General features: G+C 43.7%; 1 protein-coding gene across 2 annotated transcripts in view; it reads left to right on the top strand.

The window, feature by feature from the left end:
- adcy8 (adenylate cyclase 8 (brain)) overlaps positions 1-25699 on the top strand; it is a 251836-nt gene that overhangs the window by 198783 nt on the left and 27354 nt on the right. For both annotated transcript variants that reach the window (XM_035800597.1, XM_035800598.1), the window contains 3 exons: positions 1330-1419; positions 4496-4668; positions 11082-11160. In XM_035800597.1, coding sequence (XP_035656490.1) covers positions 1330-1419; positions 4496-4668; positions 11082-11160 — 342 coding nt within the window. The remainder of the gene's footprint in view (positions 1-1329; positions 1420-4495; positions 4669-11081; positions 11161-25699) is intronic.

The following is a 25699-nucleotide window of genomic DNA, read 5'->3' as shown; positions in this document are numbered from 1 at the left end:
ATGTTTTTCTACTTGGAACCAACAGGTTCACTCAACCTTATTCATGGTTTCCTCAACCTTATTCATGGTTTCCTCATGTGTAAAGGTGGTGGAATTAAGTCAGGGTCAGAATACAGCATATCTGTAGACATACCTCCATTTCTGTAGACTCCAAACGGAATATCTGTCTGGCACATGTGTAAACCTTGCTTAAGTTCAAGGTCAGAATATGTGTAGAGAGAGAAAAGTGCATAAAAAGGGAATGAAGTTCCTACTCATAACTTGGGTCAGAATTTCCCCCAAAATCTTTCTGCCTCTCTGCTGCATGTAGACTATCAGCCAGCCATACCGAATATTGATGATGTAAATCAGGGATCATTTTCTTGAGTGGATGGTTAGGGGGCCTGAAAATAATTACAAATCATTTGTAAACTGCAAATTGACTGCAATAAGTTGACCACAAGAAGCACAAACAAATACAATATTTGACTAAAACACAATGTCAAACCTTTCTTTCATTTGTATACTATCACATACATTGGAGCTGATATGCTGGTGTTTTTACAGTGTTTTGTGTTTGTATTGCTTAGAACGTGAGGGTCCAAATTAAAATCACCTGAACTGAAAAACCGTGTGCGAGCAAGGAGGCCTACAAACCTGACTCAGTTACACCAGCCCCGTCAGGAGGCATGGGCAAAAATTCACCCAAGTTATTGTGGGAAGCTTGTGGAAGGCTACCCGAAACGTTTGACCCAAGTTTTAAAAAATGTATGCAATGCTACCAAATACTAACTGAGTGTATGTAAACGTCTGACCCACTGGGAATGTGATGAAATAAGTAGAAGCTGAAATAAAAAGTGGTGATCCTAACTGACCTAAAACAGGGAATTTTTAATAGGATTAAATGTAAGGAATTGTGAAAAACTGAGTTTAAATGTATTTAGCTTAGGTGTATGTAAACTTCCGACTTCAACTATAGGTGGTTTGCTACAGACACTTGACTGGAGACCGCATATCAAGCCATGCGTGTTTGGATATCTCCGTAATCTCCGTACAGGGCAAGCTGGGAAAAAAGGCACAACCGGGTGCCTGTGAGCTCCATTCAGGGCTGACCAGGATGGGGTAGGGATGTGGGTGGTGAACTTGACAATGTCTTGTGGGCAGTGTGTTCCTAACAACAATGACAATGGTATATAAAATATATATATTTGATGAGTGGTAGGGCAGGTACTCGTGCTCTCTGCACGTGCCTGTATTTGAGTATTCATTCACTGATCGAGTATGCATACACGGATTATTTATAGAGACAATAATGTACAACACTGATCTCTCTCTATTCCTCTCTTGCAGCTGTGGTGTGATTTTGACAAGTCCAGCACCTTCAGCAACCAGACCTTCAACACATCCACCCCCATCCCTGACATCTGCTTCTACCCTGAGGTAACTGTACTAGACAGTAATACTTTACATTAAGTTGGTTTTATACCTGTGTAGTAACATTAACTACAGTACTAACAATATGGTATTAACATGGCATTATTTAGTATTTCAGGGGAACACTTCACAGGGTGCAACTAAGATAACATGTTATCCAGCCACATAGGAACATGTGTGCCTGGGCCCACCCACTGGGGAGCCCCTCTACTTGCCAATATTCCAAACGGGACATTATTAGAATTTTTACCGAAACATGCAAACACCCTCAGATAGAATTCATAGCTAGCAGTGCATCTGGAAAGTCTGGTGGACTAATTTTGGTTAGGCGGATGCCAGGAGAACCCTACCTGTCCGAATGCTTAGTGCCAGCTGTACAATTTGGAGTAATGGACTGGGGCTGTTTGTCATCGTTCGAGTTAGGCCCCTTAGTTCCAGTGAAGGGAAATCTTAACTCTACAGCATACAATGACATTCTAGACGATCCTGTGCTTCCAACTTTGTGGCAACAGTTTGGGGAAGGCCCATTCCTGTTTCAGCATGACAATGCCCACATGCACAAAGCTATGTCCATACAGAATGGTTTGTCAAAATCAGTGTGGAAGAACTTGACTGGACTGCCCAGAGCCCTGACCTCAACCATTGAACACTTTTGAGATGAATTTGAACACTGAATGCAAGTCAGGCCTAATCAGTGCCTGACTTTACTAATGCTCTTGTGGCTGAATGGAAGCATTCAGCCACCCGCAGCAATGTTCCAAAAATATTGTGGAAAGCATTCCCGGAAGAGCGGAGGCTGTTATAGCAGCAAAGGGGGGACCAAATCCATATTTTAATGCCCATGATTTTGGAATGAGATGTTCATCAAGCATGTTTCCACATACTTTTGGTCATGTAGTGTATATCTTCTCATCACTCAAGTCCGTGGCTTGCGTCAATGCCATTTCAACTCAGGAAATCAATAGGACTTTAATTCACAACATTGAAATCAAAATCCCAATATAAATTAATTGGCAATTTCCAGCTCATTAAATAAAATAATTAAATTTCCTGAACTTAACTGTTTTTGTGCCCTTCTACTGTATAATGTTCATTAAAGGGGAAATCTGGGACAGCTGAAAGGAAGGGTAGGAGAATTCATACAGCTATTAACATAGCTGCGGGAAGTAGGGGTGCAAAGGGTGCTGAAGCACCCCTGGAGAATCGGAATAAAAAAATTACAATAATATAATAAATATAGCGAAAGTGTTCACCCCCTTGGCATTTTTCCTATTTTGTTGCCTTACAACCTGGAATTAAAATATATATTTTGGGGGGGTTTGTATCATTTGATTTACAGAACATGCCTACCACTCTGAAGATGCAAAATATTTTTTCCTGTGAAATAAACAAGAACTAAGACGAAAAAACAGAACATGAGCATGCATAACTATTCACCCCCCAAAATCAATACTTTGTATAGCCACCTTTTGCAGCAATTACAGCTGCAGGTCTCTTGGGGTATGTCTCTATAAGCTTGGCACATCTAGTCACTGGGATTTATGCCCATTCTTCAAGGCAAAACTGCTCCAGCTCCTTCAAGTTGGATGGGTTCCGCTGGTTTACAGAAATTTTAAATCATACCACTTATTCTCAATTGGATTGAGGTCTGGACTTTGACTAGGCCATTACAAGACATTTAAATGTTTCCCCTTAAACCACGTGAGTGTTGCTTTAGCAGTATGCTTAGTGTCATTGTCCTGCTGGAAGGTGAACCTCCGTCCCAGTGTCAAATCTCTGGAAGACTGAAACAGGTTTCCCTCAAGAATTTCCCTGTATTTAGCGTCATCCATCATTCCTTCAATTCTGACCTGTTTCCCAGTCCCTGCCGATTAAAAACATCCCCACAGCATGATGCTGCCACCACCATGCTTCACTGTGGGGGTGGTGTTCTTGGGGTGATGTGAGGTGCTGGGTTTGCGCCAGACATTTTCTTTGATGGCCAAAAAGCTCAATTTTAGTCGTATCTGACCAGAGTACCTTCGTCCTTATGTTTGGGGATTCTCCCACATGCCTTTTGGCGAACACCAAATGTGTTTGCTTATTTTTTTCTTTAAGCAATGACTTTTTTTCTGGCCACTCTGTCGTAAAGCCCAGCTCTGTGGAGTGTGCGGTTTAAAGTTGTTCTATGGACAGATACTCAAATCTCCGCTGTGGATCTTTGCATCTCCTTCAGGGTTATCTTTGGTCTGTTTGTTGCATGTCCTCCTTGCCTGGTCCGTGAGTTTTGGTGGGCGGCGCTCTCTTGACAGGTTTGTTGTGGTGCTAAATTCTTTCAATTTTTTAAATAATGGATTTAGTTTCTGAATGGTTTCTATAACCCAACCCTGATCTTTATTTCTCCACAACTTTGTCCCTGACCTATTTGTAGAGCTCCTAGGTCTTCATGGTGATGCTTGCTTGGTGGTGCCACTTGCTTAGTGATGTTGCAGACTCTGGGGCCTTTCAGAACAGGTGTATATATACTGAGATCATGTGACAGATCATGTGACACTTAGATTGCACACAGGTGGACTTTATTTAACTAATTATGTGACTTCTGAAGGTAATTGGTTGCACCAGATTAATTCATTTTTTTTTTTCATTTCACTTCACCAATTTGGACTATTTTGTGTATGTTCATTACATGAAATCTAAATATAAATCCATTTAAATTGCAGGTTGTAATGCAACAAAGAAGGGAAAAAGCCAAGGGGGATGGATACTTTTGCAACGCACTGTATATATCATTTGATTATATATTTGTTTTAGTTACAAAAGTATTGCACTGGGCCTTTACTAGTCCTGCAAATGTTTTTTACCCCACCACCAAACATCTACCCTCGGCTATGGCTGTTTACAAACAATGGAGTAAATCGTGCTTATATTTTGGCCTTTGAGGTGCAGTACAACGTCACAAACCAAACTAAGCTCATGTGGCATTTATAGTTATATTCTTCAAGAACGAATGGCTATATAAAATGTATTTAAAAGACCAAAAATGTATGTACCAATTCCGGATTACCCCTGTAAGTGTTGTGTGTGTCAATGTTTTCCTCCACAGTATGTTGTGTTCACGGGGGTGCTCGCCATGGTGACGTGCGCGGTGTTCCTGCGACTGAACTCGGTCCTAAAGCTCGCTGTGCTCCTGGTCATGATCGCTATCTACTCCCTACTCACTGAAGCCTTCTACACCTCCCTGTTTTTACGCTACGACTATGTCCACCACAACACAGAGTGAGTGATGTAACATTACAGTGTATCTTAACACTGTTGTTTGCTCCTAAATATAGGCATTATCTACAATAATTTAGTCAATTAAGATGGTGCGTACCTTTCCCAATCATTTGGGAATTTGTTATACAGTACGTAGATGGGATACACGACAAATGCCGTGGTACTTGGACTTATCTTGACATTAGACTGCTTTTGATGGCCCCACAGGGAGCTAGTGTTTTAGCACAAGCTCGCTACCCTTTTCTCTCGGTTTCTTTGTCTTACATTGGCCATTGAAACTACTGTTAGTGACTTTCACTGTGGCTGTATTAACCACTCGCACGGCTGCGAAGTGAGCGGAATTAGATTCCCATCCCAATGCCGCCTGTACTATTTCATCGCATGTTGGTCCACCAACCCCACAATAGCTGTTTTAATGACAGGTTTCAAGCCTGACATCAAAGCAGACGTACAAATTCCTACATTTTGATCGTATCTATCCCCCAATTGTCAGATTAGTACATACATCATCCATCCGATCCACAGAATCACACATTCCTTCTTTCGGAACCTGTTTACAGTTACTAATTTTACTCGCACTCGAGACAATATATTCCCACCTGTGGTTAAGAATCCCTCAATTTCGTCATTTGCTATCCCCGGGTCACATGCTTCGTGTACAGAGGACCAAGCCGACATTCGATGTTCCTGTGCGAGTGTTGGCAACACGGCTCCTGGCAAAGCGAGTATTCAATATGATCGTAATCACCAGCATGAAACCCCAAAATTCAACCCTCTTTCCTCACGAAACTGATAAATCCCTCTTTTACTGGATCCGGTGCCTCTTTCATAATATTATGCATTTCGCTCATGCTCAGTGGCTGATGATGCTGAATTTTGATCCGTATTTGGGGATATGCATCATCGGGAATAGGGTTATACTCCCATGGTACAATTTGTCCCGGATAAAATGTAACCGTGTGTTCGTACATTTCTATGATAACCTAGATCATGCTGATCCACTATCCAGTAAGGGACCACTATATCTGGACTCGTAATGCACATGTCCTCTGCATCTCGTACATTTCTATGATAACCTAGATCATGCTGATCCACTATCCAGTAAGGGACCACTATATCTGGACTCGTAATGCACATGTCCTCTGCATCTCGTACATTTCTATGATAACCTAGATCATGCTGATCCACAATCCAGTAAGGGACCACTATATCTGGACTCGTAATGCACATGTCCTCTGCATCTCGTACATTTCTATGATAACCTAGATCATGCTGATCCACAATCCAGTAAGGGACCACTATATCTGGACTCGTAATGCACATGTCCTCTGCATCTCGTACATTTCTATGATAACCTAGATCATGCTGATCCACTATCCAGTAAGGGACCACTATATCTGGACTCGTAATGCACATGTCCTCTGCATCTCGCAACCCATACGGCTCTTTTTTTTCTCTTTAAGAGAGAGGTATAATGGTGGCTTCCAGATGTGCCCTGTTGTCACCTTATAGCATGGGACGAACGGCGGAGGAGTGGCAATTGCATATACTCCTCCACATATTTTGATACCGTTGAAGCACAACCCTGAGTTGTTTTATTTGTTTTTTGTCTGTCCTCAAGGACTTCCTCTTATTCCTGGTTTAGGTTTTGACTCTATTCTAGCGCAATAGCCAATTCCTGCTTTTATTAATTTCATATATGGGCATTCCCTTCAGATACGCCCAGTTTTTTATTCAACGCCTCTTTCTTGTCTACCGCCTGTACCATTTGACCTCGCAAGTCTCCATTTTTCACTTTATCCACTGCGGATAAATTGGCCAGCATCCCGGAGTTGCCTCTGCACTGTTGACGTTGAGACTGGTGTTTTGCGGTATTATTTAATGAAGCTGCCAGTTCAGGAATTGTAAGGCCTCTGTTTCTCGAAATAGACGCTCTAATGTACTTGTCTTTTTGCTCAGTAGTGCACCGGGGCCTCTCACTCCTCTTTCTATTCTGGTTAGAGCCAGTTTGCGCTGTTCTGTGAAGAGAGTAGTACACAGTGTTGATGAGATCTTCAGTTTCTTGGCAATTTCTCGCATGGAATAGCTTTAATTTCTCAGAACAAGAATAGCCTGACGAGTTTCAGAAAAGTCCTTTGTTTCTGGCTATTTTGAGACTGTATTCGAACCCACAAATGCTAGTCTTAAGAAGTCCATTTTTTTGTTTCTTTAATCAGCACAACAGTTTTCAGCTGTGCTAACATAATTGCAAAAGGGTTTGCTAATGATCAATTAGCATTTTAAAATGATAAACTTGGATTAGCTAACACAACGTGCCATTGGAACACATGAGTGATGATTGCTGATAATGGGCCTCTGTACGCCTACGTAGATATTCCATTCAAAATCAGCCGTTTCCAGCTAAAATAGTCATTTACAACATCAACAGTTTCTATTCTGATCAAGTTAATGTTATTTTAATGGACAATAAATGTGCTTTTCTTTCAAAAACAAGGACATTTCTAAATGACCCCAAACTTTTGAGCGTTAGTGTATTAGGGCCTACAAAAGGGGGACCCTTGGGACGCATGCTGCCCGCAGGCTGCCAGTTGCCCAACCTTGCTCCTGGTGTCTCCACTCTACATCTGCTAGTTCGTGGAGTAACACACTCATACATCTTTTTATTTTCCAAGAGGCCATTTAGTCTGCGACAGCAGGCTAAAAGCTCCCTTCTAAATGACTCTCAGACATTGAGTTACAATCTTTTTCCAATTCTTCCAAGTATTCGTCCGTAAAACACTGAAGCTCTACTAGCTCTGCATGGCGGAATCTCAGAAACTTTGAATATCTCAAAATAGAGGCCTTACATCCAATATTTTGATCTTTGACTGTTTATGTGCTCCACGAACTCCTGTCACGAGCTCCGATCCCTCCTGCGCCTCAACCTGTTGTTTCGGCCTGTTGTTTCCAACGTTTTTATTTGTTTGATTTTATTTTGTTCATAAGTGTTTGTGTCAACACCCGCTGCCAACTAGCTAGGTTGCAATTGAGTCATATGTCCTTATCCGAATGGCCCGTGCTTCCTGGATCTTGCCTGCCAAAGAAGTCGTCTGCACCTGCTTCTCCTCCTCCATCTTGTAGTGAAGTAGACGGAGAACAGCAAGAGGATTTGTTTCAATCAGCGCTGGTTCCATGTCACAAGTCGTACAAACCAAAGGCAGTGGCATGCTGCTAAGCGAACTGGAGTGTCTGCAAGATGTTTGAAAGCAGATTGAAATAAGAAAATTGAGTCTGTCATAGTTCATGTGGGATTCAACTACATTATGAAGGGCATCTCAGAACAGCTGAAGATGGATTTTCAAGAACTGATTGGGTCTCTGCTTGACACCAACAAATGCCCCATAATATCTGGCCTGTGACCTCCCTAAATTGTGGCATTCAACGTTTCAGAAGACCTTTTACCCTCCATAACTGGCTACGAGACTATTGCAGCTCTGTGGGTGTAACATTTAATTACAATTTTGATACCTTCTGGAAGCAAAGCTCATATTATAAGGAGGATGGGATCCACCCAAATCATTTGGGTTCCTGGATCCTTTCACAGCATTATAAGGCTGTGTTGAGACAATGACTTATCAATGACCCAAGCCCAGCTCAGTTAATCCCTAACAATGTGTCGCTGAGTTGTCATAATGCTTCAGCAAATGTATATTATCCCAGGGGCGTTGGAAGATGCAATGTAAGTAACCTAATTTATGTCCCTCTAACTACCCTGAATGTCTCTGCTGATCCTAGCTATTGTATGCAGTAATCATGTGAACCAGAGTTATACTGTTAGCACTGAGGCGGTGTGCCCTAGTAGGATGTCCACTGTGTGCAGCTCACACTGCACTAACATAAATAACATGAGAATGTCTGCTACATTTCCCAGTAATGCAATGAAAATAATCAGGTATGCCAGAAAAGTGCTGAAAATTGCCCATATTTCAACACACAGTTTAAGAAACAAGGTTTTTGAAATCAATAATTTGCTAGTAACATTCATATTCTGACAATCTCTGAAATGCACTTAGATAATACCTTTGATGATACAGTGGTAGCAATACATAGTTATACCAACTACAGAAAAGACAGACATGCCAAAGGTGGAGGTGTTGCTGTTTATATTCAGAACCACATTCCTGTAAAGCTTATAGAGGATCTCATGTTAAATTATGTTGAAGTAATATGGCTACAGATTCATCTGCCTCACCTAAAGCCCATTATTGTGGGAAACTGCTATAAACCAACAAGTGCTCACAGTCACTATCTGGATAGCATTTGTGAAATGCTTGATAATATATGTGAAAGCAACAGAGAGGTATATTTTCTGGGTGATTTAAATATTGATTGGCTGTCCACTCAAGACAAAGTTTCAAACTCTAACTAGTGCCTGCAACCTTGTTCAGGTTATCAGTCAGATTTTAAAAAGGCTTTTCGGCGAAAGCTATTATCTGATGACAGCACAATGTCAACAAAGAGAGTAGCATATTTCAACCCTGCAGGCGCTACACAAAACGCTGAAATAAAATATAAAACGTGCATTACCTTTGACGAGCTTCTTTTGTTGGCACTCCAATATGTCCCATAAACATCACAATTGGTCCTTTTGTTCGATTAATTCCGTCCATATATATCAGGTAGGAGGTAGGAGCAAGAGGTTAATTCCGTCCATATATATCAGGTAGGAGGTAGGAGCAAGAGGTTAATTCCGTCCATATATATCAGGTAGGAGGTAGGAGCAAGAGGTTAATTCCGTCCATATATATCAGGTAGGAGGTAGGAGCAAGAGGTTAATTCCGTCCATATATATCCAAATGTCCATTTATTTGACGCATTTGATCCAGAAAAAGCAACATCACTACAAAATATTTCAAAAGTTGCCTATAAACTTTCAATACAGGAAGTTTCAATACAGGAAGTAAACAAACCATGCTCCTGTTTACATCTTGTGCAACTTTCAATAGTGTAACGTTGTTCCTGGATGTGCTTCTTCTTCATTGCACAAATGAATAACCTCAACCAAATTCCAAAGACTGGTGACATCCAGTGGAAGTGGTAGGAACTGAAAATGGTTCCTAAGAAATATCCCATGGCAATGACAACTCAGGGAACAGACAGGGAAAAAAATGAACAGTTAGTCCTCGGGGTTTTGCCTGTTACATAAGTTCTGTTATACTCACAGACATGATTCAAGCAGTTTTAGAAACTGCAGAGTGTTTTCTATTCACATCTACTAATAATATGCCTATCTTATATTCCTGGCATGAGTAGCAAGAAGTTGAAATTGGGCTCGCTATTTATCCAAAAGTGAAAATGCCTCCCCCTATACAGGTTAACTGAAGCCTCTCCAACATAATCCAGGTAGAATCAGGATTTCCCCAGGGCAGCTGTCTAGGCCCCTTACTTTTTAAATCTCTTGCCAATGACCTGCCCCTGGTCAAATCATTCACTAAACCCAAACCCTCAACTAAATCTTGTAATAAATGTTGTGGAAATTGAGAAAGTTGAGGTGACTAAGCTCCTTGGAGTTACCCTGGGGTGTAAAATGTCATGGTGATAACATGTTGATACAACAGTAGCTACGATGGGGAGAAGTAAGTTTAGCAGGTTCTACAGGTTCTGGTTTTGTTCACCTGGACTACTGTTCAGTCGTGTGGTCAGGTACCACAAAGGTGGACCTCGGAAAATTACAATTGGCTAAGAACAGGGCAATATGGCTAGCCATTAAATGTACACAAAGTGGAGGAGAGATTGACTTCATCACTAGTTGTTTTTGTAAGAAGTGTTTACATGCTGAATGCACCGAGGTGTCTGTTTAAACTACTGTCACACAGCTCGGACACCCATACATACCCCACAAGACATGCCACCAGAGGTCTCTTCACAATCCCCAAGTCCAGATAAGACCATTGGAGGCGCACAGTACTAAATAGAGCCATGGATACATGGAGCTCTATTCCACATCAGGTAGCTGATGCAAGTAGTAGAATCAGATTTTTTAAAACAGATACAAATACAACTTATAGAACAGCAGGGACTGTGGGGAGACGCACAGACACATAAGACAAGCACTCTAAACACACAAACACATGGATGTTGTACTGTAAATATGTGATAGTGGAGTAGTGGCCTGAGTGAACACACTAAATGTCCAGGCGCGTTGTAGGGAAGCGGACAGCACTTGGCTTTAACTTGAGCCGACATCCGCATCGTGTTTACTGTGACTGCGATTCCCTGTGAACGTCGGGAACATTACCTACTCTTTTGCTATTTTACAATACCTCTTGGGTTGCATTCTGGCTACTCCACTTGAACTATTCTGTAACTTTTTTCCCTAAGTAGAATTATTTTGAAAACGTATTGTTGCAATAGAAACTGTTTTGTTTCCACAGAAACTTCCTTGGGACTAAAGAGACGTCCTTGCTTCTGATGGCTATGTTCCTCCTTGCTGTATTTTACCACGGGCAGCAGGTAAGATGATTTTTGCATATTCACTAATGTAATTATTAAGTTATTAGCTAATCCTATTATAAAGACACATTAGCTGTTATGGGTTTGCAACAGAACCAATTATACACTATGGGTGTGATAGATGTGAAAGAGTGCTTCCTGGTATATACAGAGTCAGCAGCTGATGAGGAGGACACATTTCTTTTGAGCTCAATCTACTGAATAGCATCCTTTGATCTCTTTGATCACTTGGTCTGCGCTGGTCAGAGACAGATGGGAGATGAGAATAATTCAACGTCCTTTGTACTGTCGCCATATGAAATTGAAAAAAAAGAAATGTCCCCATTTGAAGATCTTCAATGTCATTGAGACACTCTCGTCAATGGCTTTCTTTGATTTTAGCGCTTTGTCGGTTTGTTGAGTCAAAGCGTCTGTTACGTTTTTAGATGCATGGATGAGGCAGAGAGACAAAGTCTTTACAGGACAGCTTCTACCTGAAAAACTGGAAGGATTCACATGTAAAGTGAGAATTCATGTGGACTACGCTGGTCCCTTTGAAAAGCACATGTTTCTGGTTATAGTTGATGCCCATTCCAAATGGCCAGAGGCGTTTTGCACTGACTCCTCCACCTCAGCTCAGACGATAGAGTGTCTCAGAACAACGTTTGCACGCTTCGGTTTGCCACTGCAGCTGGTAAGTGACAACGCGCAAGCTTTTGTAAGTGACGAGTTTACAAGATTCATGTCAGTAAATGGAATCAAACACTCAACTTCAGCTCCGTACCACCCTGCCACTAATGGGCTGGCAGAACGCTTTGTGCAAACCCTAAAGCAAGGACTCCGTGCAGCAAAACGAGACGAAGGGACTTTGCAAACAAAACTGGCCAAGTTCATATGATATAAATTCATATGATTGGTATGGTCTGTGTGCCAAATGAAAAGGAATCGTTGATAAGAACAATAATCACAGTATTTTAAAAAAGTATATACTGTATGTGGTTGTATATTCTTATAGAAATAAATCAAATTACCTTTTGTCAAATTCTAGATAAACTTACATGTAGATGATATCAATATGGACAGAATGTAGTCAGATGTACCAGCTTCGTTACTCCACTATAATTAAGGTAGCTGGATATTTATACACAGACCACAGACCAGGGCTTAATAAACCGTTCGACAAAGTCCCTGCTAATAAACTCTTGTTAAAAGTTGATTTGTGGAATTTCTTTCCTTATTGCGTTTTAGCCAATCATTTGTGTTGTGAGGAAGATACCCCTATTTGGTAAAAGACCAAGTCCATATTATGGCAAGAACAGCTCAATCAAGCAAAGACAAACAACAGTCAGTCAATCCGGAACATTTCAAGAACTTTGAATGTTTCTTCAAGTGCAGTTGCAAAAACCATCAAGCGCTATGATTAAACTGGCTCTCATGAGGACCGTCACAGGAAAGGAAGACCCAGAGTTAACTCTGCTGCAGAGGATAAGTTCATTAGAGTTAACTGAACCTCAGATTGTAGCCCAACTAAAAGGTGCACAGAGTTCAAGTAACAGACACATCTCAACATCAACTGTTCAGAGGAGAATCAGGCCTTCATGGTCTATTTGCTGCAAAGAAATCACTACTAAAGGACACCAATAATTATAAGAGACTTGCTTGGGCCAAGAAACACAAGCAATGGACATTAGACAGGTGGAAATCTGTCCTTTTGGTCTGATGAGTTCAAATTATACATTTTTGGTGACACTGTCAGTAATTTATTAAGAATTCAAGGCACACTTAACCAACTTGGCTACCACAGCATTCTGCAGCGATACCCCATCCCATCTGGTTTGCGCTTAGTGGGAATATCATTTGTTTTTCAACAGGACAATGACCCAAAACACACCTCCAGGCTGTGTAAGGGCTATTTGACCAAGAAGTAGAGTGATGGAGTGCTGCATCAGATGACCTGGCCTCCACAATCACCCGAGCTCAACCCAATTGAGATGGTTTGGGATGATTTGGACCACAGAGTGAAGGAAAAGCAACCAACAAATGCTCAGCATATGTGGGAACTCCTTCAAGACTGTTGGAAAAGCATTCCAGTTGAAGCTGGTTGAGATAATGCCAAGAGTGTGCAAAGCTGTCCTCAAGGCAAAGGATGGCTACTTTGAAGAATCCAAAATATAAAATATATTCAGATCGTTTTTGTACACTTTTTTGTTTACTACACGGTTCTATGTGTGCTATTTCATAGTTTTGATGTCTTCCTTATTATTCTACGATGTAAAAAATAAAGAAAAACCCTTGAATGAGTTGGTGTGTCCAAACTTTTGACTGTATATGTTTACATTACTTATTTTATTGATTTCCCACCTTTTTTGTCAGAAGACAACCATTCAGATTGTCACGAGTCCGACCGAGGGTGTTTCCCCTTCCCGGGCGGTTGGCGCTCGGCGGTCGTCGTCACCGGCCTATTAGCTGCCACTGATTGTTTTTCCTCCCCTCCTTGTATGTTTAGTGGTAGCACCTGTTCATGATTGAAACAGCTAATTAGTTTGTCTTTATTAGGCAGCCGGCCCGCCTGGTTGTTGTGCGGGATTATTGCAGTGTAACCTTCGGCTCTGTTGTTAGAAGTACGTGTTAGTGCCTGGTCGTTACGTTTTCTGTTGTACATTCTCATTCCCTGTGTTTGGGGCCGTTACTATTGTGAGCACCCTGGGATGCGTTGGCGCTATTAAAGACGCACAGCTTTGCACTCACTGTCTCCTGCGTTTGACTCCACACACCTACGACACCTGAAGTGTTACAGAATCCCGCACCCCAAAATCGAATGGAGTCAGCAGGAGCAGCAGCCAACCCTCTCCCATCGATGGAGGAACGGGTTCTCCACCACACCACCATTCTCCATCGGATCGGATCCGCGATGGATCAAGTGATGGAGAGAATGGACCGATGGGAGAGGAGTGGTCTCCTCTCTCCACCTTCGGCACCCCCGACTCCGGTCTCCCCATCACTCGACTCCAGCACCCTTCGTCTGACGCTACCGAGGGCTTATGATGGAGCGGCGGCGGGTTGCCAGGGGTTTCTGCTTCAGCTGGAGCTATACCTGGCCACCGTTAGACCCCCTCCCTCAGGAGCGGAGAGGGTGAGTGTCCTCATCTCCTGCCTCACGGGTCGTGCTCTGGAGTGGGCGAACGCAGTCTGGAATGGCCCAGACTCAGCGACGGAGCACTACCCAGAGTTTTCCTGCCGCTTCCGTGCCGTATTTGATCACCCTATAGACGGCCGAGCGGTGGGAGAACGACTTTTTCATCTCAGGCAGGAGAGGAGGAGCGCCCAGGATTACGCGCTGGAGTTCCGGACCTTGGCAGCCGGATCTGGGTGGAACGACAGGGCCCTTATGGACCACTACAGGTGTGGTCTCCGAGAGGACGTCCGCCGGGAGTTAGCGTGTCGGGACACCACTCTGTCACTGGATCAGCTGATTGACATGTCCATTCGACTGGACAATCTGCTGGCTGCCCGCGGGCGTTCAGAGAGGGTCCTGTGCGTTCCACCACCCGGCCCCTCCGCTCCCATTCCGATGGAGTTGGGAGGGGCTGCGCCGAGGGGTGCCGGAGGAGGGGCCTTCCCTGCACCAACTGTGGTCGGAGAGGACACACGTCTGATCGGTGCTGGGGGTCCGTCTGGGAGTAGAGATGGCAGGCGGAACGCTTCTCGGTCATCCCAGGTGAGTCAGCATCAGACTCACCCAGAATCCCTTGTTGGCCATATGTTTGTCTTAATCTCTTTCCTTCACTTTTTTCCCTCTTCCCAGCATAGGGCGCTAGTCGATTCAGGCGCAGCTGGGAACTTTATGGATCGCGGACTCGCCCTTAAGTTAGGGGTTCCGCTGGTGCCGATAGATTCTCCTTTCCCGTGCACTCCCTAGATAGCCGGCCATTAGGGTCAGGGATGGTCGGGAGACCACGGTCCCACTGGACATGGTGACGCAGGGGAATCATAGGGAGCGTATCAGTTTTTTTATTATTGATTCGCCTGCGTTTCCAGTGGTGCTGGGGACTCCTGGCTGGCCCGGCACAATCCTAAAATTTCGTGGAGACAAGGGTTCTCCAGGGGTGGTCAGAGGAGTGTTCTGGAAGGTGTTTGGGAGTTTCCATCGGTGCCACGTCGGTGGAGAGTCCAGACCAGGGTTCCACGGTGTGCATTCCCCCGAGTATGCCGATTTGGCAATCGCTTTCAGTAAAGTGAAAGCGACTAAATTACCACCTTATCGACCGGGAAGGGATTGTACGATAGATCTCCAGGTAGACGCTGCGCTTCCCAAGAGTCATGTGTACCCGCTGTCCCAGGAGGAGACGTTGGCAATGGAGACATATGTCACGGAGTCGCTGGGACAGGGGTACATTCGGCCCTCCATTTCACCCGTCTCCTCGAGTTTCTTTTTGTGAGGAAAAAGGAGGGAGGTTTGCGTCCGTGTATCGATTATAGAGGTCTAAACGCCATCACAGTGGGGTATAGTTACCCTCTACCTCTCATCGCTACGGCGGTGGAATCGTTCCACGGAGCGCAGTTCTTCACAAAACTGGATCTCAGGAGCGCGTATAGTCTGGTGCGTATTCGGAAGGGAGACGAGTGGAAAACCGCATTTAGTACTACATCCGGCCACTATGAGTACCTCGTCATGCCGTATGGGTTAAAGAATGCTCCAGCCGTTTTCCAATCCTTTGTAGACGAGATTCTCAGGGACCTGTGCGGTCAGGGGTGGTTGTTTATATCGATGACATTCTGATCTACTCGGCCACTCACACCGCGCATGTGTCTCTGGTGCGCAAAGTGCTTGGAAGACTGCTGGAGCATGACCTATACGTCAAGGCTGAGAAATGCGTGTTCTCTAAACGAGCCGTCTCTTTTCTGGGATATCGCATTTCCACCTCGGGGTGGTGATGGAGGGTGAACGCATTAGGGCCGTGCGTAATTGGCCGACTCCAACCACGGTAAAGGAGGTGCAGCGGTTTTTGGGTTTTGCCAACTACTACCGGAGGTTTATCCGGGGTTTTGGCCAGATAGCGGCTCCCATTACCTCACTGCTGGGGGGGGGCCCGGTGCGATTGCAGTGGTCAGCACAGGCGGACAGGGCATTCAACAAGTTGAAGGCGCTGTTCACTGAGGCGCCCGTGTTGGCGCATCCGGATCCCTCTCTAGCATTCATAGTGGAGGTGGACGCGTCCGAGGCTGGGGTGGGTGCCGTGCTATCACAGCGCTCGGGTACGCCACCAAAACTCCGCCCTGCGCTTTCTTCTCAAGGAAGCTCAGCCCAGCGGAGCGTAACTATGATGTGGGGGACCGGGAGTTGCTAGCGGTGGTTAGAGCTCTGAAGGTGTGGAGACACTGGCTTGAGGGGGCTAAGCACCCTTTTCTCATCTGGACCGACCACCAGAATCTGGAGTATATTCGGGCTGCAAGGAGACTTAACCCACGTCAGGCAAGGTGGGCCATGTTCTTCACCCGGTTCCGGTTTACTTTGTCTTATAGACCGGGCTCCCAGAACGTGAGGGCTGACGCACTGTCCCGCCTTTACGACACCGAGGATGGGTCCACCGAACCTACTCCCATCCTTCCCGCCTCTAAGCTGGTAGCCCCAGTGGTATGGGAGGTGGACTCGGACATCGAGCGGGCGTTACGGGCTGAACCCGCGCCTCCTCAGTGTCCAGCGGGGCGAAGGTACGTGCCGCTTGATGTTCGGGACAAGCTGATTCGGTGGGCTCACGTCCTACCCTCATCGGGTCACCCTGGGGTGACGAGGACAGTGGGGAGCCTTCAGGGGAGGTATTGGTGGCCTACGTTGGTTAAGGACGTTAAGGGTTATGTCTCCTCTTGCTCAGTGTGCGCTCAGAGTAAGGCTCCTAGGCACCTTCCTAGAGGAAGCTACAACCCCTCCCCGTTCCACAGCGGCCATGGTCACATCTGTCCATAGATTTCCTGACCGATCTTCCGCCGTCTCAGGGAACACCGCGGTTCTAGTGATTGTGGATCGGTTTTCTAAGTCCTGCCGTCTCCTCCCGTTGCCCGGTATCCCTACAGCCCTGCAGACTGCGGAGGCATTATTTACCCATGTCTTTCGGCACTACGGGGTGCCGGAGGACATCGTTTCTGATCGGGGCCCCCAATTCACGTCTCGGGTATGGAGAGCGTTCATGGAACGTTTGGGGTCTCTGTCAGCCTGACCTCCGGTTATCACCCGAGAGTAATGGGCAGGTGGAGAGATTGAACCAGGAGGTGGGTAGGTTTCTGCGGTCGTATTGCCAGGATCGGCCAGGGAGTGGGCACGATACATTCCCTGGGCTGAAATGGCTCAGAACTCACTACGCCACTCCTCTACTAACGTGTCCCCTTTTCAGTGTGTGTTGGGATACCAGCCGGTCCTGGCACCATGGCATCCGAGCCAGACCGAGGCTCCTGCGGTGGAGGAATGGGTACAGCGCTCCAAGGAGACCTGGAGGGCCGTCCAGGAGTCTCTACGACAAGCGAGTGGACGGCAGAAGAGGAGTGCTGACCGCCACCGCAGTGAGGCCCCCGTGTTTGTACCGGGGGACAGGGTCTGGCTCTCGACCCGAAACCTACCTCTCCGCTTGCCCTGCCGGAAGCTGGGTCCGCAGTGTGTAGGGCCCTTTAAAGTCCTGAGGAGAATAAACGAGGTGTGTTATCGATTACAACTCCCTTCCTATTATCGAATTAACCCTCGTTTCATGTGTCTCTCCTCAGGCCGGTGGTAGCTGGTCCCCTGCAGGACAGTGAGGTACCGGAGGTCCCTCCCCCCTCTGGACATCGAGGGGACCCCGGCGTACACGATCCGGGCCATTCTGGACTCAAGACGCCGGGTGAGGGGCCTGCAGTACCTCGTGGACTGGGAGGGGTACGGTCCGGAGGAGAGGTGCTGGGTACCGGTGAGGGACATCTTGGATCCATCCATGTTGAGGGATTTCCATCGCCTCCATCCGGATCGCCCTGCACCTCGTCCTCCGGGGCGACCTCGAGGCCGGTGTCGGCGCTGCGGGAGCCGCGCGTCAGGAGGGGGTACTGTCACGAGTCCGACCGAGGGTGTTTCCCCTTCCCGGGCGGTTGGCGCTCGGCGGTCGTCGTCACCGGCCTATTAGCTGCCACTGATTGTTTTTCCTCCCCCTCCTTGTATGTTTAGTGGTAGCACCTGTTCATGATTGAAACAGCTAATTAGTTTGTCTTTATTAGGCAGCCGGCCCGCCTGGTTGTTGTGCGGGATTATTGCAGTGTAACCTTCGGCTCTGTTGTTAGAAGTACGTGTTAGTGCCTGGTCGTTACGTTTTCTGTTGTACATTCTCATTCCCTGTGTTTGGGGCCGTTACTATTGTGAGCACCCTGGGATGCGTTTATTAAAGACGCACAGCTTTGCACTCACTGTCTCCTGCGTTTGACTCCACACACCTACGACACCTGAAGTGTTACAGATCTTCCAAGGACCATTTAAAGTTCTTCTGTCGAATAAACTTGTATTTGCATCCCTCTGGTGGCCAGCAGCATCATTACATCGATTTATAGCGCTTCACTTCAACTTTACGTCAAAGGAGCGGTCCATAGAAAAACATTTCTCCAGCTCAACTGCTTCACGATACAGACATGGCAAAGCAATTGACAAATTTGTCTCGAGCTGGCAGATCTAAATATAAAACTTTAATAGCTCTACGATAAAAAAGTCATTTTGTGTGGAAGTAAAACATTACAGACGCTCAGAACAAAAAAAAAATGAGCTCTTTACAAAGCCCTTCTCCCCTTATCTATAGGAGGGGAGCATGCTGTTTAAATAGCCCAAAAAGTATGAAAATGTTTTCTTTCCAAAAAAAAGTGTGTAATCAGATCCTCATATTTGTATGTGTTTTATGATACTTTTATTGTGTACTAGATCAAATGGGTTGAAAATAGTTTTCTTCTCAGACAAACAATTCCAGGTGAAAGCCAAAGGTCATAGCTATCTAAGGGGGTGGCGGACACATGACTGCATTAATAAAATATTTCCCTCTTGCTATATTGATGACTAACGCCATAGTGAAACAGTGCAAAACGTTTGTCGGCTCAACTGTTAAATAAGAATTTTAGAATAGAGGAGAGGCTCTACAAGGTGTTTTTTTTATCTGTTTTTCTATGTTAGACTTTCTTTTGGCCTGAGTAACCACTGATGGCAGAGCATTACACGATGACATGGCTCTGTAAAGTACGTAACTGAGCGACGCATTAGATCTGTTTTTAGTTTGGGTACCGTGAAGAAACCCCTCAACCATGAAAGACAGGCATGCATGTTGTTGATGTTAGTTCTGTGTAAGGGAAAGGTGTTTTGCTTTGTTTTCAGAGACAAATGTAAAACCAGTCATATGGCAGCAAACTGAAGCATATCAACATATTATTTATTCCACTGTATAGTTTATGAAATACTGTTTCATGATGCAGAAGTTCAATCAAATCAAACTTTGTCACATGCCTGAATACAACAAGTGTAGACCTAACTGTGAAGTGCTTACTTGCAAGCCCTTAACCAACAGTGCAGATCAATAAGAGTTAAGAAAATATTTACCAAATTAACTGAAGTAAAAAAATTATAAAAAGTAACACAATAAATAAACAATAACGTGGCTATATACAGGGGATACCGGTACAGAGTCTGTGTGCGTTGGTACAGGTTAGTTGAGGTAATTTGTACATGTAGGTAGTGGTGATGTGACTATGCATAGATAATAAACAGTGAGTAGCATCAGTGTACAAAAAAATGGGGGCGGGGGGGTGAATGTAAATAGTCTAGTGGCCATTTGATTAATTGTTCAGCAGTCTCTGACAATTTTATGAGCTTTCCTCTGACGCCACCTATTTATAGAGGTCCTGGATGGCAGGAAGCTTGGCCCCAGTGATGTACTGGGCCGTACGCACTACCCTCTGTAGCACCTTACAGTCAGATGCTGAGCAGTTGCCATACCAAGCGGTGATGCAACCGGTCAGGATGCTCTCGATGGTGCAGCTGTAGAACTTTTTAAGGATCTGGGGACCCATGCCAAATCTTGAGGGGGGAAAAGGTTTTGTCGTGGCCTCTTCACGTGTGTTTGGACCATGATAGTTCGTTGGTGATGTGGACACCAATAAACTTGAAACTCTAGACCCATCATTGTAAGCCTGCCACACACACACTATACGATACATTTATTAGACATGAGAATGAGTGTGGGTTTTTGTCACAACCCGGCTCGTGGGAAGTGACAAAGAGCTCTAATAAGACCAGGGCACAAATAATAATATAATAATAATCAATAATTTTGCTATTTATTTAGCAATCTTACATATAAAACCTTATTTGTTCACCAAAAATTGTGAATAACTCACCACAGGTTAATGAGAAGGGTGTGCTTGAAAGGATGCACATAACTCTGCAATGTTGGTTTGTATTGGAGAGAGTCTCAGTCTTAAATAATTTTCCACACAAAGTCTGTGCCTGTGTTTAGTTTTCATGCTAGTGAGGGCCGAGAATCCACTCTCTCATAGGTACGTGGTTGTAAAGGGCATCAGTGTCTTAACGGTACGATTTGCCAAGGCTAGAAACTCTGAGCGCAGCCCTGTCCAGAAATTTGGCAGTGGCTTGTGATTAAATTACATTTTTACAGAACCGCTTGTTGGAATTTTGAGGCTCTCTTGTTAAGATATCGGTAAGTAAATAAAACTTTAAACTAGTCTCTCAATTAAAAAAAACATGTCAATAATTTGCCCCTTGATAACCAGCACCTCTTGCGTTACATGGTCGCTGCCCATGTCATTGCATTATGCAGAAAATACACGAGAGTTCAGGGGTCTTGGTTTAACAAAGTTAATCATTTTCACTGTGTCCAGACAGTCTTTCAAGCTGTCAGGCATTCCCTTGGCACCAAGAGCCTCTCGGTGGATGCTGCATGTTCCCAAGTCGTGTCAGGAGCAACTGTTTGCACACGCGTTACCACTCCACTATGTCTCCCTGTCATAGCTTTTGCGCCATCAGTACAGATACATCGGTTCCTCCTTTAAAAGTTGCGAGCTTACACTGCGGGATTTAGAGGTACCCAGCGTCATGGCTTCAGTGCTCCAGACCACCGCAAGGGGGAGTTAGAGCACTCATTATGCATTTGGGTTCCAAGGTTTTTATATGACCAATCACATTGAGTGGTTCCAATGAGGAATTTGACGCGAGCCACCCGTCCCTGTTGACTTTTTTTCAGCAAAGATGGCTGACAAAACATTACGGTGGAAGCAAATGTAAGTAATTATAACGTCATAATGAGTCAAATAAAATAAAAATTACATTGAGAGGAATATGTTAGTTAATGTAGAGACAATCGGTTGTGAATATTTTTTTGCCATAAATCTAATTTACGAAAATCGCTATTTAACTAGTTTTTTTCAGTCACATCCAATACCAGGTGTATCAAATGCAATTATTTGAATGATGCTGTGTCTGCATGTATGTATTACAGATATACACTTCAACAGGGTTTACCGCTCCTGGGACGTCAATGATTACACAGTGTAACTATGAAATAGACTAGAAACATGATTTAAGTAAAGGCTGATTTGTAATTCATATATACAGAAAAAAACAGTACACTTCCTATGCATATCTAACTCCCTTCATCTTTATTAATCTGAGGAGGTTCTCCCAGGAGGTTCTCCCAGCCATGATTGAAAACAGGGCAGCAAAGTTTGTTTTTCACCAGAACAGTTTAGAGCATATTACTATTTGCCTGTGAATAACCAGACCTTCATACAAACTTGCTATACTGAATTCTTGACGCACAATCGAAGGTGCTGCCATATCCTGCCAGCACTCCCACAAGCGAGCCACTCAGGCGGGAAATGACACATGGAAGAGGGCGAGGAATGAGATGGGAGTAACAATCCAGGTTACTTGCTCTGAGACCGGCATAATAATGTAATGAAACAAGCAGGGAGCAGGTTTCGAACCCTCAACATTCTAGCCCAAAGTCCAGTACGCTATCGACTGTGCCCAAATGTATTAATTGGGGTTGGGTCCGATTGTGGTTAAAAACACTATCAATTGGAATCTTTAACATGTGGAAAGGGGAAAAGTATTATTATTTGTTTTTCACACGTGTAGCAGGCTGTGAATTCTGCTAATAGTGTTTCTAGGATGGGCTATTAGTTGAACTATAGACTATTCAACCTTTACTAAAGAATTGTCTAATAGCCAAGGTAGGTGTGAACCCTCCTCCCCCTCCCCAACTTGCAACAAATAATTTGTATCTACCTTTCTACATGTTATACCCTTGTTAGAACCAAGTATTGATTTTTGTTATATTTCATTGGTGTTTAAAAGGTGATTGGATTGCTCCCAGATTGTAATATTGTTAATGCATTTCTTTTGAAGACATATTTCTTTAATGTATAAGTGAATAGGTTGGTTTACTTTTAAGTTTAAATTTTGACCAGTAAGGTTGCTTGTTAAGCTGCGGCCAATGGGAGTGTTGACCTTGTTAACGTGAGGTCTGGGGGAAAAAAGAGAAGGAGTGAGACGTTGAGAAAAGGATGGACATTACATTATGAACGTTGGTGAATAAAAATGGTAAAAGATGACGATAAAAATGGAACAAAACCCATACCTACAGAGTTTTGATGGGAAATACTAATTTTATTTTATAAGAGTTAGTATCATTTTGTTAACCCCTCTGCGCACGGAACCCGCAAGCGGACTGGAATTCCACAACATACGGTGATCGCTACATAAATAGTCATATTAAACATTCATGAAAATACAAGTGTCTCACATGTATCGAAAGCCTAGAATCTTGCTAATCCAACTGCGTTGTCAGATTTAAAAAAGGATTTACTTCGAAAGAATATGATGCTATTATCTGAGCATAGAGCCCCATTAAAAAAATAATAATAATTTAACCAGCACAGGCGTAACAACCACAAACTGCATTAAAATAAATAGTTTACCTTTGACGATCTTCGTCTGTTTGCAATTCCAATGCTCATTGTTACACAATGAATGATCTTTTGTTTGTTAAAATCCGTTTTTATAGCCAAACACGAAACATTTTGTGAACCCCTTGTGTCGTGAATTCCGTCTCATTCCATTTTCGACAACACATTCCAGGTAAATAACCCACACAGAACGTGACTTTTCCAGTCATGTTTGGTTTCACTGCAATCAACTGGTTTCTTTGTAACACAATCAGACCTGATGGGCCATTTCGCGGGACGTAATTGACTGAAAGAAACCGATTTGAAGACAACAAGTCATGACATCATTGTGCACCAATGATTTGCCCGCTGTTTCGTTGATTGACTGTCTTTTAACCCAATGACCAATGATCGTCTTGAAATCTAGCTGGGTAGATAGCCAATGAGCGGAGCTAAACGGAAATAAATGCCATGTTTATGTGTTGCAAGACCAACCCATGTAGTAAGCTCCAGCGTAAAGTGAGTCATTCGCTATTGAAGTTTCATACCGGAAGGAGAAACACATATTACGCACTGCATTGTTTGGGGAACGCGCAGATTCAGCTGTTTATATATCAATCATTATGGCGACTAAGTCAGGGAAAGCTAAGTCTAAATATACAGATGTACACACAATTTTATAATAAATTGATTGAGAAGGTGAGACCGATTTTTGTAGGATGATTCATTTAGCGATTGTGGAGGAATATTTTTTGAATGGGAGAGGACATCGTTTTGGACTGGTAAGTTCTTATCATACTAATGCCCTTGTTTGAATTTAATAATATAAAATATTATTTAAGATTTTATTTTTATTTTAGAAGCAATATATAAACATGTAATGTCATGAAATGTGAGATGCGTGTGTCTGCCGCCCCACCCCAACCCACATGAAATAGACTATTTGAGGCTGTTGAGGAGAGGGCAGGACCACATCAATGGGCAAAGTGAAATGGAGACAGTAGATACAGCTGGTCTGTTGTAATATAATAAAGACAGTAGATCTAGCTGGTCTGTCATAATATAATAGAGACAGTAGATCTAGCTGGTCTGTCATAATATAAAAGAGACAGTAGATCTAGCTGGTCTGTCATAATATAAAAGAGACAGTAGATCTAGCTGGTCTGTCATAATATAAAAGAGACAGTAGATCTAGCTGGTCTGTCATAATATAAAAGAGACAGTAGATCTCGCTGGTCTGTCATAATATAAAAGAGAGTAGATCTAGCTGGTCTGTCATAATATAATAGAGACAGTAGATCTAACTGAAATGTCATAATATAATAGAGACAGTAGATCTAGCAGGTAATAATAATATAATTCAACCTAATATATTCAACCTTCAACTCTCTCTGTATATCTGTTTATTATACCTATTGATACAGGGCTCATATGTGAAACTATTCTAACTGAACATTTTCTTTCACAGGGACACTGACTCCGAATGGGAGTCTTATCCGGTGTCCTTTGTGAATTTAAGTATGCTCTCTCTAATTCTCTCTCTCGGAGGACCTGAGCCCGAGGACCATGCATCAGGACTACCTGGCATGATGACTCCTTGCTGTCCCCCAGTCCACCTGGCCTTGCCGCTGTTCCAGTTTCAACTGTTCTGCCTGCTGCTATGGAACTCTAAACTGTTAATTTTTACTCTTGAGGTGCTGTCCTGTTGCACCCTCTACAATCACTGTAATATCCACCCGGCACAGCCAGAAGAGGACTGGCCACCCCTCATAGCCTGGTTCCTCTCTAGGTTTCTTCCTAGGTTTTGGCCTTTCTAGGGAGTATTTCCAAGCCACCGTTCTTCTACACCTGCATTGCTTGCTTTTTGGAGTTTTAGGCTGGGCTATATAAATAAATTTGATTTGATAGAGGACTGAGGGTCTTCCAAATATTGAAAGTGTAAATAGTTACCCATGTTATTTTGTAAATGTATATATATATATTTTTTTAAATATTTTTTTAATCAATAATTATTATATTTTTTTCATTTATTTTTCTCAATTCTTTGGGGGGGTGTGTTAGAATACCATTTTGGTATTTTGTATATAGTGATTTGTTTCAAAATGTATACCTTCACCAATTTGGCCACTTGGGTACATTTGGGCTACTTGTGTGGGACACCTGGTTGACTTCATGATAAATGTCATGTAGCCCACTCATTTTGGAAGTTATCATTCTGAAACTTTGCACAAGTACTGTTGCCCTCTTATAATTTTTCACTGACATTCTCCCCGTCATCCTATCTGAATGTTTGTTATATCTTGTTCATTTTAAAGATGATGATATAAAAATAAAAAACGTATGGTTTTCTTCATTGTTTTATCTAAACCAGATCTATTGTGTTATATTATATTACATATTCAATTCACATGTACACAAACTTCAGAGTGTTTTCTTTCAAATGGTCACCCCAAAAAGTGTTCACTGACGAGTCGCGGTTTTGTCTCACCAGGGGTGATGGTCAGATTTGCATCTATTGTCGAAGGAATGAGCGTTACACCGAGGCCTGTATTCTGGAGTGGGATCGATTTGGAGGTGGAGGGTCCGTCATGGTCTGGGGCGGTGT

Source organism: Oncorhynchus keta, chromosome 23, assembly GCF_023373465.1.
Source record: "Oncorhynchus keta strain PuntledgeMale-10-30-2019 chromosome 23, Oket_V2, whole genome shotgun sequence".
Lineage (NCBI taxonomy): Eukaryota > Metazoa > Chordata > Actinopteri > Salmoniformes > Salmonidae > Oncorhynchus > Oncorhynchus keta.
This window is presented reverse-complemented; position numbering and strand designations above follow the sequence as displayed.